Source organism: Dipodomys ordii, unplaced genomic scaffold, assembly GCF_000151885.1.
Source record: "Dipodomys ordii isolate 6190 unplaced genomic scaffold, Dord_2.0 Scaffold2, whole genome shotgun sequence".
Classification (NCBI taxonomy): Eukaryota; Metazoa; Chordata; class Mammalia; order Rodentia; family Heteromyidae; genus Dipodomys; species Dipodomys ordii.
Window position 1 is genome coordinate 33,063,582 of NW_012267218.1, and position 15,294 is coordinate 33,078,875.

Genomic DNA, 15,294 nt, shown 5'->3' on the forward strand with positions numbered 1-15,294 from the left:
GCACAAAATGGGTGTGGTTTACATGCAAAAGAACATTCAAAATATATGCATGAGTGTATCTAGTCAATTTTAGAAAAGGGTAACCCAAAAAATATCAGATGCAGAAAAATTAATAAATCATTAACTTACATATGTTACTTTTTGTTTTCTTATCAGTCTTTAAATTTTTTATTAGTTGAGAAAGAGTGTAAAAACCTTAAAGGTTACAAGTTTGAAATCTTACATCTCAAAAGGATACAAGTCTTACAAAGGTAGTTTTTAAACTGTTTCTAGCTCCAAAGTGATTCATCTCATCAAGTCGCATAGAAACCATAATATAGATCTGAGACAAATTTATTTCAGAAGCACAAATTGATAATATTGACTTTTTGTTGTTCAGGTACTAGGGTAGGAACTCAGGGTCTTAGCACTGTCCCTTAACTTCTTTTGCTCAAGGCTCGCACTCTATCACTTGAGCCACAACTGTACTTTTTATGTGATTAATTGGAGATGAGTTTTGTGGGTTTTCCTGCCTTTTCAAACTGCCATCCTCAGAACTCAGCCTTCTTGGGATTGGAGATGTGGCTCACTTGGTAGAATGCTAGCCAATGAGCGAAAGCACCAGTTACCAAGTTGGAGTCCCAGTCTTAGACCAAAAAAAAGGAAGAAGAAAGAATTTAGCCTCCTGATTATCTAGGTATGCAGGTGTGAGCCACTGGCACACAGCAATATTGACTTTTAGGTAAACGGAATTTAATAAAGAGAAAAATGTGAAGTAAAGGACTATAGATTATATTTACATCTTTCCACAAGACTCAGCATCTGATCCTATTCTGTATTTTTTGTACTCAGACATCTCTGACTCATACACCTAAGTGATTGCAAATCGTAACATTTAACAGCTCCCTTGCAATCACAGGTTACTCTCCAAGCAAACAGAGACAGCAGGGAAAGCTTTATCCCACAGTGTGAACCAAAACTCAATAATCTATTAGCACAAATTATCTCATTGTCAGTAGTCTCAATTTAAAGTAATATTTCCCATATTGTACACTCAGCTGTGTGTCTCTTTTTTTATTGTAACGTGTAAAACCAAATTAAGTCCTTGAGAAACCCAAAGCTCCCACTCAGAATGTCCTAGGGTTTTTATTGGAAAGCCCAAGAAGCCTGCCATGATATAAGACATAGTCAGCAGCCAGCCATGCCCGGGATTCAGATAGACACAGCACACAAATGCTGGTTGGCACACCTAGGATTCCAGCAAAGTATGCCATCTGCAGATCTGCTGGCCTTTGATTTCCTTCATTTCCTCCCAGTGATCCTGTTCCTCTTCTCCACTGCTGTTCTGGCCCAGAGCAACCCAGCCAATCATCTCTTTCCGCTTCATCGCACGCCTGTTATAAATGGAAATCATCAAGGTGACATCAGAAAGCTGGAAGAGGGCCACCTGGAAAACAAAGGTCTCCTTGTACACGGGATTGGGCTGACCACGTCGAATGGACGTCTTGCAGCGGGACATCTCTTGGCCCACAGAGTTAAGAAGAAAGAGTTTTCCATATGTATCTATGGACAGAAAGAAGAAGAGAGAGAGGAAGGTGAGAGAAAACATCAGTGCTCTCCGTTTTCTTATTTTAGAGGTACTATTTATGTACATGGGCTGCAACTTTCCCCTTCCAACATACTCATCAGTGTCTTTAAGCTCTGTCCGTACTGTTGGACCAACACATCTTTCTGGAACTATTTAAGAGAAGGGACTAAGCCAGCTACCAGTGGCTCCTGACTGTATTCCTAGCTACTCAAGAGGCTGATATCTGAGGACTGTGGTTCAAAGTCAGCCCAGACTGGAAAATCTGTAAGACTCACCTCCAGTTGATCACCAAAAAGCTGGAAATGGAGCTGTGGCTCAATTGCTAGAGCATTAGCCTTGAATTAAATAAAGCTAAGAGACAGTAAGACTTGAGTTCAAGCTCTGGTACTGGGGTGGGGGTGAGGGGATGGATTGCTACGTTAGCATTTTATGCAGCTCAGAATCTGGCATGTTGCTGACATTCATTAGAACCCGCATTTGCCTATATGCCATGGTGTCTGTGGACATGCATGGATCTTCATCCACAATTTATTTATAAAATAAGATAGACATGAATACTTTTCTCTCTTTTCCATGATCAGATGACTGCTTGATACTAGTGTTCAAACAAGTCTCTCACTTCCTACACGTTCCATGGACCATCTCATGTATTATTTCCCACTTCTCCTTCACCTTTCCTTTTTGTGCATGCTCCCCAATCCCTGGTATCTCAACAGATAACCACCTTCCCATAACTTCTATTAATTAGTCTGTTGAGTTTGGCCATCAGTTTCCCTAGGAATCTTTGATGACCTGGTTTCTATCATTTCAGCACATACTACCCTTAAAGCATTCCCTGACTCACCTGTAAAGACTGCCCACTTTCCAGTATAGAAAGAGTGCTTTGATTACTGGTCCCCTCAACACAAAACTCATCTATTACTTAATATTTATTGGGAGGAGTATACAAGATTAGTCAGGCAACTCAACTTTCTTCTTCTTTTTCTTCTTGTCTTAAGTTTTCAAACTTACAAACTCATTTTATAACCCTTGTATCAGAAGACTGTGCATTTTTAATTTTTAAATGCAATTTTGAGTCCTCATTTAGATGTGTACTATCCTTTAAAAAAATCTAAATGTGCCAGGTGCTGTGGATCACTCCTGTAATCCTAGCTACTCAGGAGGCTAAATTATGGTGATCATGATTTAAAACCAGAAACAAAGGACTGCCCATTCATTTTGTCGTATCATTACTAAATGACTCCATGTTCTTGACCACATATATGATATATATGCATGCAATGGAGGGAAGCTAGGAGGACAGAATCAGTGAGAAATGGGAAAACAAACAACAGAAGAGCCTATCAGCTGCACTGGACATAGATGAAAATGAACTAAGCAACCCAAAGACAGCGATGGGAAGGGAGGAATGAGAGGGAAAGAGGGGAAAGCCTACACTAAGCAAAAAGAAAGAAAGGTACACATCACCTGATGTGGAAGAAATAATTATATTTTCAAAGCTCACAGAATTCCCAAACTTTATAGACTATGATAATGACAATTTTCCTTGTGAAGGTTAAAATGTGTTTGTGACTTTAACTAAGGATCACTACTCCACAATACTGTGAAATTTATGTAATCACCTAATCTCAACCAAAAAAGAAAAAGCTAAGAGAGAGTATAAGGCCCTAAGTTCAAGCTCCAATATCAGCACAAAAAACAAAAATAGACAGATGGATACATAACTTTCAAAAAATAAAAAGAAAGAAAGCTGGGGTTAATAATTCCTTACTCATGTTGTATATCTTGTGTTGTTTCAGAGGAAATGTTATTTATGGAGACCTATGCTAAGCTTTCTGGTAGGCTATATGCATATAACAATTAAATAGTACATATTCAAAAAAAAACAGCCTGAGCAGAAAAGTTTGTGACATTCTTATCTCAAATTAACCACCAAAATGCCAGAAGCAGAGATGTGGCTTAAATGGTAAAATGCCAGCCTTGAGCTAAAAAACTAAGGGACAGCTCCAAGGGCTTGAGTTTAAGCCTCAGTATAAGAATGTATACACACACACACACACACACACACACACACACACACACACACCTAAATGTCAAGATATTTCCCCATCATTCTGTATGTTCTGTTCACTGGAGGCTGAAAGTTGATTAGTATTTACAGCTCACTTCCCCACCTAACCACCAGTCAAACTTTTTAAGTACAAAGCCAGATCTCTGTAATTTACTGTTCCCTCCAAGAGCATTGTAAGGTAGGAAACAAATTACAACCTGTGGTTTTCTTTGTATGTTGATCTTTTTCTATTCCAGTTTGATGTGTTATTTTATGCACTTATCTGCTGAGAAACACAAGGTGTGAAATTACACTTCAGGTGTGAAAACACTTCTCTGTCTCAGAAACAGGGCTCTCCACTCTTCAAACTGTTCCACGGGAAAAGCTGTCAGAAAACTGACAATGGGGAGTGTGCCTGCCTTACCTCCGAGCTCCAGCTACTCTTTCCTGCGGGAGGAGTTCAATCCAGGTGCCAACTGACTGTGGCAGTTCTGCTGTCAAGCCAGAAAGAATTGAGTTCATTTTGCAAACTAAGTCATGCTCACTTCATCAGGAGCAGTTTCAAGCCTTCTCCTGTCACAAGATCATTTTCTCAGGCTGACAAAGACCAGTTACTATGAACCACCATTACAGAGGTTGGATCATATGTGGAAGACACAAGAGGGGAAATAATCTTAGAAATAATCCGGTCCAGACCAAAGGAAGGAAAATGTGTTAGATTGTCCAGTTCCAAAGGAAAGTTTTCATCAACACTGGCAAGTTGACCACTTCTTAATGTTCAGAGCTGGGATTGTATCCAAGAAATCTTACTATTAAGGAATATATGGGGAAGGTGACTGGGTTTTTTTTTGGGGGGAGGGAGGGTGCTAAGTGCTGACTCTGAAGAAAGTACCAGTAAAACCGACAGATAAAGAGTTCAGGTGTATCCAACTTAAATGAGTGTTGACTTAACTCTCTGGAAATTGATCATAGTGGCTATAAAATAGCACTGAGCGGTATTTTATTTTCTGATGACAATTCGGAGAGCTTGAGAGCATCTTTACTAACATGGAGCCATTGCCTGAAGGCTGAATGGGCTCATGGTCCCTTTGGCAGTCCTGTCAATGGCTTTATTGGTATATATTAAAATGCTTACAATGGTGTACAAACCCCAATTTAACATAGCACCAACTAAGTCATTCGTAACTCAGAGGCATTTTTTTCAAAGAAACAACATAGGGCTCAGTAGTTCATCACTGAACAAAAATCTTGCCATTCACAGCATAAGGTCCTGCCAATGAAACTATAGAGTAGGGTCAGAGTCCCCATGAATCTCTGCAATACAAGGCAAAGAAATGTAATATGACGATTTAGCCAACCTTCCCTTTTGACTTATTAATATTTACAAAGTTTTGCAAACACACAAGAGAATGGAGAGGGGCTGGGAAGATGGCTCAGTGGTAGAGCGCTTGCCTTGCATGCCTTAGTCCCTGGGTTTGATTCCTCAGCACCACATAAGCAAAAAGAAAAAAGCCGGAAGTGGCACTGTGGCTCAAGTGGTAGAGCCCTAGCCTTGAGCTGAAGAGCTGAGGGACAGGGGCCAGGCCCTGAGTTCAGGCCCCACGACCGGACACCCCCCCAAAAAAAGAGAGAGAATGGAGAATAATCTCATCCATACCAACTTGAGATCATTAGCATTGTTGTCCAATGTTTAAGAAATACGTGTCACAACTGAAGATCATTGAGCATTCTACAATATGTTCAACTTCACCTGTGTAGTTCATCTCCATGTATGTTTTTTTTTCTTATTAAAAATTTATTTTTCTTTCTTGTGCAATTTTAATTTATTACAAATTTGAAGGCTTGGTCTTTTTTTTTTTTGGTTGCTTGTTTGGCATATTTCTGAACCCTTATTATAGAAGTCAATATAAATGAAGATATCCAAAATATATTCAACAGTATTCTGTGTGTTAAAAACATTAAGGTCAGGGGGTTGGGAAGGTGGCTCAGTGGTAGAGTGCTTGCCTTGCATGCTTGAGGCCCTGGGTTGATTCCTCAGCACCACATAAACAAAAAGAAAAAAGCTGGAAGTGGCACTGTGGCTCAAGTGGTAGAGCGCTAGCCTTGAGCTGAAGAGCTGAGGGATAGTGCCTAGGCCCTATGACAGGACCCCCCCCCAAAAAAAAAACAAAAAAAAATTAAGGTCAGGCACCAGTGGATTATGATCCTCTATTTGTGCTTTCCCACATGGCTAGGATGGAAGGCATAAGCCACATCACCCAATTATTGTTTATAGTTGTTTCTATAGTAAAAATATGTAACCTTTTTGTGGAATCATGTTTATCCAGTGTGTTTCTTTTCAGTTGATGCTATTATTAGTGTCTCATAGTTTCTTCTACATATCTTAGGAACTGTTTTTCTGATTTGATCTTTAATCCAGCTAGTCTTTATGTAGTAAGGGAAAAGATCTAACCAATTTTTATATGAGAAGCACTATTCATTAAATAATAATTATCTCTCCCAACTGATTTGTATCGCTTAATCTATCAGATATCAAGGTTCAGGCCTGTGGGTCTTTCCATAAGCCTGATAATGCAATTATCAGCATTTTATGGTATCTTCTTATCTACTATAATTAATCCCTCTATCATCTTTTCAAATCCTGTCCCAGCTATTTCAATCTTTTCTTGCTTTAACTGGATCTTGCAGGTAGACAAATTCTTTAAAAAACAAACAAAACAAAACAAACAACAACAAAAACCCAGTTGAGATTTTGACTGGGATTATACTTAGTAAATGAAATGATTTGGGAAAAGTTTTTGAAAATATTCACATTGATGAACATGGTATATCTATCAATTAGTTTCCTTTTGTGTTTTGCAAAAGGTGTTAGCACTTTTTCCTCTCTCCTATAACTTTTGTACTCATCTGTTATTCATGTTAACTTTTATTATAATAATAATGTTCTAAAAGTCTATCTTTTAATTATTGCTGATATATTTGAACACAGTTGCTTTTTAAATTTTTTGTAAGTTTTTTTTTAACATTTTAAACATAGGTGATTATTCTGCGTGCTGGTGGCTCATCCCTCCATCTCAGGAGGCTGAGATCTGAGGGTTGTGGTTGGAAACCAGGGCAGCCAGGAAAATCAATCGCTTATTTCTAAATAAGACTCAAAAAGCTGGAAGTAGAATTGGGGCTCAAGTAGTAGTAGAACACTAGTCTTGAGTGAGAAAACTAAAGATAGTGTCTAGGCCCTGAGTTCAAGTCCCAGAACTGGTACAGACTCATGTACAAACACACACATACACACAGACACACAGACACACACACACACACACACACACACACACACACACAGATAATTAGACTTTTAAATTTGTATTTTATTGTAAGGGTGATGCTAGAGGGGATACAGTTATATAAGTTAGGTAATGAGTACATTTCATGTGGAACATTGTTACCCCTCCCTTGTTTTTTCCCACTTTCCCTCCCCTCCAACTCCTCCCTGCCCCAAGTTGTAAAGCTCATTTCCAACATAGTGTCTTGTGAGTATTGCTGTTGCATTGGTTCACCCTTTGTCCTTTGTCTCACCATTTTGTTATTCCCCTACTTTTCCCCAAAGCAGATAAACTTATATAAGACACAGAGTACAGGAGATAAACCAAAGGGGACAGCAGGTGGGGGGCAGGGGATGGGGGAGACAAACAACAAAAGAAAAAAGAAATAACTTCATACAGAACATTAAAAAACAAAGAGAAAGAAACAAAACAAAATCCTCTTGTTTCCATTATCTTGGAGTTCATTTTGATTAGCATCATTTTATATGGTCATATGTACATAGCTATTGAGCTATTGTGATACTCTGCTAGGACTATCCTAGAGTATCCTAATTATTACAAATGAGGGAAACCATGGGGTCTATGTTTCTTTGTGTCTGGCTTACTTCACTTAATATGATTTACCTGAATGAACACTAAAGCTACTAGCACTACTATGTCCATTGCAGTATTATTTAGCATATATCTAAGATATGGGACCAACTCAGATGCCCCCCAGTAGATGAATGGATCAAGAAAATGTGGTATATATACACAATGGATTTCTATGGTTCCATCAGAAAGAATGACATCACTCCATTTGTAAGGAAATGGAAAGATAATCAGATTTTTCTATAAAGCACGGAAGTTTTGTTTCTTTCAAGTTCTAACCTTTTATTTTCTCTTTCTTTTGTTACTAAGCTGCCTTGAACTATGGAGTTCAGAAAGTTCCCTTCTGTGCTAAATAGGTATGAGTGAACTGATACACAATTCTGTTTCCACCTTCCTAAGACCTGTTCTATACTAAAAATGTATGAAGTCTTGAAAATAAATTCCCTAAATCCCTTTCCAATAAGTTTCTTTAGACTAATGAGATATACTTGCATGAGAGAGGAAAATGGAGAGAAAAGGAGCCAGAACTGTCTACAGCCAGCTGTGGTCATGTATGGAAGATTTCTGTCCATGGTGCTCAGATTCCTCATAGTACTCAGGCCTTCTTTGTACACTTAGATCATCCCCATGAAGCCTGAACTTCCTCATCTTTATTACTCAAGTTTCCAATGGCAAACTCAGTATTAAACAACTTCTGACACCTAATGTATTTTCTACTTTCCTGGTGATATCTGACTAGGAATAGTAATCTAGACTAAAATGCTGCCATCATTAAATAATAAGAATGAGAAATGGCTTACAAGTTGGATTCCAGTTTATGAAGAAACTAATATCAGAAGATAAGGATGGATGAGATGCATATGTAATCCATACTATATGATGGTACACCTGCCATCTGCTGTAACTCAGAAGGGAATAACACATGCCTAATGATTTATTGCTCTAGGGAAACCAATTGGGGGAAAATTCTTGGAGTATTTGGAATTATTGGCTTAATTTGGGGTCAGTAGTAGGGAGTAAGCTTGGGAAAGAACTAACCAAATGTGCAAGGAAAAAGAAAACTACAATACAATACAATAAAATAAATAAATAAAACTACAATACAATAACTGATGTCTGTTAAGGGAAAGCCAAAAGATTCATGAAGTTGATGTCTATAGATTCTCTAAGCAATACATATAGACTAGTCATATTCTGAATGATTGGTTATAGTATTGTCTAATAGCATGATCTTAGCTTTGTATTTCTATATATACATTCAATTTTTGTAACACATGTGGCAAATATTTCATTATGATATTTAGCGTCCTTTTATAAATCTAAAAATAAATTGTTCACATAATAAAAAAAGAGAAATACAGAAATTTGGACATAAAAGTAATTTGAAACTGATTGCTTCCTAGACCTCCAAACAGTAAGATGGACTTTCAGCCTTTGAGCAAGGAAGGCTGCCGGCTAAACCTTCCTAGGTGAATATTGCAATAATTAATTCAGATTAAGTTGCAAAATAAGGGTGTGGCCTTCCAGGAGATTTGACTGAATTCTGACTTTGCAAAGTACTGTCTTCTTCAATCCACAACCTTCAACAACTCCTCCTCAAGCAACGAATGCCCCAGGCAATCCCCCCCGCCCAGGGCAACAATATACTATTTTTGGCTCAGGAAATGGAATGAGCCTGTTGGTCTTAGAGCTTTAGAGGAAACTCCCAGGACTCCATCTGGACTGTGATAGGAAGAGAGCTTCAGCTGTGTTAAACCACTGAGAATGCAAAGTCTATTTGTTAAAGCATTCTAGCTTAGTCTACATCGACACGTCGTCTACCACACATCTGCTAAGAGTTATTTTTATCACTAATGAATGGTGCATTTTATCAAAAGATTCTATTTGCATCTATAGAGATAATAATCTTTCCCACAAACCATTTTTATCAAAGGATTCTATTTGCATTTATTGAAATAACCATGTTTTCTCATTAAGTAGTTAATATGTCAATTTGACTAGCAGATTTTCCAAATGCTAAATCATTCTTGCATTCCTAAACTAAGCCCAACTTGTTGGCAAATAGTGGTTTTATTTTCCCCTTATATATTATAAAGGTAGATAAACCCAATATAAACTACGGAGTATGTGAGGGAAGGGGACAGGGAGCAATGGGAGGGAGGAATGGAAATAATCATCTAATCCTTTTCTGTTGGAGCACTAAGAATTGAATCCAGGGCTTTGTGCTTGGTAGAGCAGCATTCCTACTGTTGAGTGATGTTTGCAGTCCTTTTGCTTTTTGGTGCTTTTTCAGATAGGATCACATTTTTCCCCCCAGGCCAGTCTGGCAACCTTGGTCTTCCTACTTTTGTTTCCCAATTATCTGGGATTATAGAAGCGCACTATCCCCTATCCCCCAACACAACAAATTTTATATCTGTCTTTTATGGGCAATTTTTGTTCCTTTATATTTATTATGACTATTGGCACATTTTGATTTATATTTGCTATTTGGGTTAACAGTAGTTATTCTGAATTCTCTATGCTTTTAAAATACATTATCCGGTTGAATTGAAACCCCTGTGTACAATTACTTCATGATAATTTATTATTTTCAAAATAAAAGATCTGTTTTCTATTGGATTGATTATGCTTTTTCTATTCTCACTAATGCTATTGGTTTGGAAGTTAGATTAAAATTTTACCATGTAAATTTCATTTCCAAGATTAATCAGTTTCTCCACTTTTCTTTTTCTAACTTCTTCATTTTAATAGACTACTTTTTAGAGAGCATTTTTAGGCTTATAAAACAAATGAGCAGAAGGCACAGAGATCCTATAAGACCATGGTTCCCCATATATATACGTAAAGCCTCCTAATTGTTTTGAATAATTTTTCTTCATAGATGGCATCCATCTAAACAACCAGCTTTTACACCAGCTCTTATTCACAACCTGATTTCACAGTATCTTCTAAAATCTCTTGGATGTATTTTTCCCAATTAAAAAGAAATTTAGATACAGCTAACATAAACTTCATCATCTTTACTTAAAGTGTCCAGTTGAGTCTGATTAAATATGTTCATAATGTCATAGAGTCATAACTCTCATCTACCTCCAGAACTCTTTTTCATCTTGTACAAACAGAAAATCTATCCACATCAAGCACCAACTTTCCATTTCTATCTGCCCTGGTGACCTCTGGTGACCAATTACCATCCTACAGTCAGTCTCCATGATTTTTCTATTTAAGTGCCTCCAATAAGTGCAGTCTTGCAACATCTTTTTGCAACTGGCTTATTTTAATTCAGTTTAGTGTCCTCCATGTTTAAACAGTAGCATACGTCAGGATTTCCTTCCTTTTTAAGGCTGACTATAAACCTTTGTATGTAGATCCATATTGTACTTATCCATTAATCTACCCGTGGATACTTAGGTTGTTTCCATCTGTTAACTCATGTGAATTATGTGTGTCTGTGAACATGGTTGTACAAATAGCTCGAGAGCCTTTCAGTTCTTTTCACTGCTGACTCACAAAGGGAATAGCTTCAACATATGGTAATTTGATTTTTTTAATATAACAATGCTGCTTTTTCAGCACCATTTTATATTCCCACTCTCAAAGCAGAAGAGTCTCATCTCAATATCTTCACTAACATTTATTTTGCACGTGATGTGTGTGTGTGCATGCATGCACATGTGCACACACAGGTCCAGGAACCGAAGCTTCAACTCAGGGTCTGAGTACTGTCATTTAGCCTTTTCTCTTTAGGCTGGTGCTCTACCACTTGAGGCACAGCTTCACTTTCAGCTTTTTGCTGGTTAATTGGAGGTAAGAGTCTAATGGATTTTCCTGTCCACGCTGGCTTTGAACTTCAACTTCACCTCTCAGCCTCTTGACTAGTCCATGAGTGTATTGTGGGGTTTTAAATAGAAGTTATCCTAATATCTGTGAGGAATAATCCTACTATGATTATGGTTTGTATTTCTTTGATAATTAGTGAAGTTGAACACATTTTCATATTCCTGCTAGCCATCTGTATGTCTTCTTTGGAGAAATGTATATTCAAGTTCTTTACAAATTCCAAAACCATATTGTTTAGAGGTTATTACTGAGTTTAAAGACTTCACTATATGTTCTGGGTAACAACATCATTTCAAATAGATGATTTATATAGATTTCTCACATCTTCTGATTGCCTAGGGACTCTGTTGTTATCTTTGGATGAGCAAGTTTCTTAGCTTTCACAAAGTCAAGTTTCTCTACTTTTTATTTGGTTGCCTAGAACTTTGGTGTCATTGCCCAACTCAATGTCATGATGATTTTGCTCTATGTTTTCTTCAAAGAAGTTAGTACTTTAGATCTTACACTTAGGTTTTTGATTCATTTTAAGTTGATTTTTATATATAATGACAGATATGGTAAAAGGCAAAAGATTTAGACGATCTGAAGAGAAACTAGACAGATACGGCTCCAACTTCATTCCCAGTAAACTTAAAACAAATATATTGAATGGTCTTGATGTCCTTGTCAAAAACAATCTGAGAAGAATGGGTGAGAATGATGAGGGTACCACTGATCAAGACATACTGTATTCATCAGCTGCTTTATTAAATGGCAACTCCTTAGAACAACTATTTAAAGATAATAAGATATTCTATAAAATAATCATTTGATCACATGGGCCTAGGCGCTGTCCCTCAGCTCTTCAGCTTAAGGCGAGCGCTCTACCACTTGAGCTATAGAGCCATTTCCTCTACTATCCTCTCATTTGTTTGTTATTTATGTTTTTGAAATAGGGTCTCACTATGTAGCCCAGGCTGGTCCCACACCCATGAGAGCCCAACCTCTGGAATGCTGGGATCACAGGAGAGCATTACCATGCCTGGCTTTCTACCCTCTTCTTAAGCAAATGAAGACCTCAGAATTCTCTGGTTTTCATCTCCTCTTCCAATCCCTCATGTATCTGCCTGGACTTAATTTCCACTGTGCATTTTTCCTCCCAAGATTAGTCATTTTTACTACCATTCCTATTTTTGTTGAATGCAATCCATGGAGGCTTAAGTTTATATACATGTCTGCCAATTTCTTTGTTCATTATTTCTTCTTGTATCCCATTACTTCCTTCTAATTCCAATTTCTTTCTTTCTACATTATTTAGTACTTCATTCAATGATGTGCCCTTTCAAGCTGTGTAGAAAGTAACTTTATCTTTCATTCACTCAGAGAAGAAGGAGCTGCTAAGTTGAATATTCATCTCTTAAGATGTTGTTATTATTGTTGTTGCTGTTGGTGTTGTCCCATTTTCCTCTAGGTTTGGCCATTACCCTTGGGAGTCTGTTCTACTTCCACTGTAGGTCACTGAGTGTTCAAACATACCAGAAACAATTCATATGCCATAGTAACTATCTTAGATTCTATTGTTCTTAAGATTTTCTGCCTAATTTGATCCTTGGGAGAATTAAATCAGTTGATGCAGATAAAGAAATGGCCATATCTTATCACTTATCCCTTGATAAGTTAGTGCCACATCTACATCTTCGGACAAACTGGTCTGAATTTTGAATGGATGGTGGGTACTAGTAAACTGTCATTAATTGACTGAACATTGGACCCAGGTTTTTAAAGCAGGTCCTATGTGCCATATGTGTTCATTTCCACTGGCTCTCGCCCCCTCCCCCACTTTTCCCCTGCACTCCATTTGTAGGGTACTCTTAGCACCCTGCTTGTTCTTCACAGGAAACATGAGGCAGCTTGCTTTGCTTTTTTGTTTTTCTTTCCTCTCGTCTCTGCTATTGTGAGTGCCTAACAAGGTTAATAGGCTGCTGCTGTTAAGTATTATCATTTGGGCTGTAATTATCACGTGTGGCTAATCGTGCACATGCTGAGAAGCTGGGAGCTGTGCTATTTCTAACTGGAGGGGACATCTTAATGATAGCTTTTGACAAGGACCATTATATGTGTGTATATATACACACGTGTACACAATGCAGCAACACATTGTAGCACGAGGCATGGCGAAGATGAAGATGGAGAGGGGAATGTGCCCGTAGAAGCTGACTTTTTGTTTTAACAAAGCATGTGTATCTACCTTTCCCTTGTTGACTTCATTTAATAAAGGAATGAAATTCAGAGAGCTTAAATCAAATGCCGAGGCCAAGAGCGTGGCTGAGACTTGAGCTGTTACATCATAACTGAATTGCTTTTTCATCAGCACAAAGTCGAAAGATAATCAGATGCTTCTAACTCTTTTTTGTTTTGTTTTGCTTTTCCTAGACCAGAGTCTCACTATGTAGTTTAAGCTAGCCTGAACTGGCTAGGTTGTCTAGCCAGTCCTTGAACTCATGATCCACTTGCCTCAGTCTGAGTGCTGAGATTGTAGGTCTGTGCCACCATACCCAGCTAAATGGATCTAATACTTATTGATAACATTTCCAAAAGCATTTCAGATGGCTACCAGACACCATAAACTACTTTTTCTCCTAGGCAATCATCCATATACAGAACCTGAGGACTATCCTTGCCCAACAGATTTGTAGACCAGTCTATTATCATCTTAATAACAATGACAACAACATAGCTGCATGAACTAAATTACCCTGAAAGGGACAGGAATGAGGGCACTTTGTTAGTTGGTATGGGCTAAGATCAGCTAGTACTGCTGCCTCATTTAACTATTGTTTATGAATAGGCTTTATGAGCTAGTTTTAATAATTTTCAAATAGCCCACCTATGTGATTCCAAACAACACTTTATAGACATTTTCACCACGACAATAGATAGATTGACACACACAGATAGATAGATAGATAGATAGATAGATAGATAGATAGATAGATAGATAGATAGAGAGAGAGAGAGAGAGAGAGAGATGTAGGTAAGTACATAGGTAGGTAGGTACATAGATACATAGATGCATAGATCTGTTTCTCTATATTAGGTAAGGAATAGATGCCTTAGATTTTTCATGGATGGATGTGAATTAGGGAGTACTATGGAAGGTATCCTCAACTATCCTTCCCAACATGAATCCAGAAGAATAATACCAATCCTGAAATGTCCTAACATTTGTCTTTAAGTGTGTTTCTAAGCCAGGTGCTGGTGGCTCACACCTGTAATCCTAGCTATTCAGAGGCTGAATTCTGAGGATCAGGTTTGAAACCAGCCTGGGCATGAAAGTGAGACTCTTATCTCCAGTAAACTACCAAAAAAGCCAGAAGTGGAGATCTATCTCAAGTGGTAGAGTACTAGCCTTGAACACACTAGCACGCACACACATATACACAAGGGTATTTCTAACCGTGGAGGCCCCTCTCTATAGCTAAGACTCCTAGGTTGTTTTTCTAAATCCATTTAACCCAGCTGATTTTCTCCAGAACAGGCAAGCTTATTTTTCCCCTTATTTTATAACCAGTTCCCAAATACACATAAATGGAGACTCAGCCATCACCTTGAAGCTTTACTTTTGTTTTTTGTCTCATATACATAACATCTACCCACCCATTTTAGAAATGATTAGCATTGCTAGTCATTTCCAAATATCATTTGGCATGCATTTCATTAACTATGGTTCAATATTTTATAGTTTTTAAGATTAAATTCACATATGATGAAATGCACAAAGCTTAGTAAGATCCAACAAGTAGTTACAAACACATTCTTTCCTTTGTCCCACACTCCAATCAAGAGATAGACCATTTCCTTCACCCAAGAACATTCCGTCACATCCTGTCCAGTATGTCATGGCACCACATCATTCTGGAGGTGATCACTCACTCCTCTGTTTT

General features: G+C 37.9%; 1 protein-coding gene across 1 annotated transcript in view; it reads right to left on the reverse strand.

The window, feature by feature from the left end:
• Positions 1–1,228: 1,228 nt before the first annotated feature.
• Positions 1,229–15,294, reverse strand: part of Syt16 (synaptotagmin XVI) — a 93,463-nt gene continuing 79,397 nt past the window's right edge. Inside the window, exon 6 of the mRNA XM_013014814.1 lies at positions 1,229–1,542. Coding sequence (XP_012870268.1) covers positions 1,229–1,542 — 314 coding nt within the window. The remainder of the gene's footprint in view (positions 1,543–15,294) is intronic.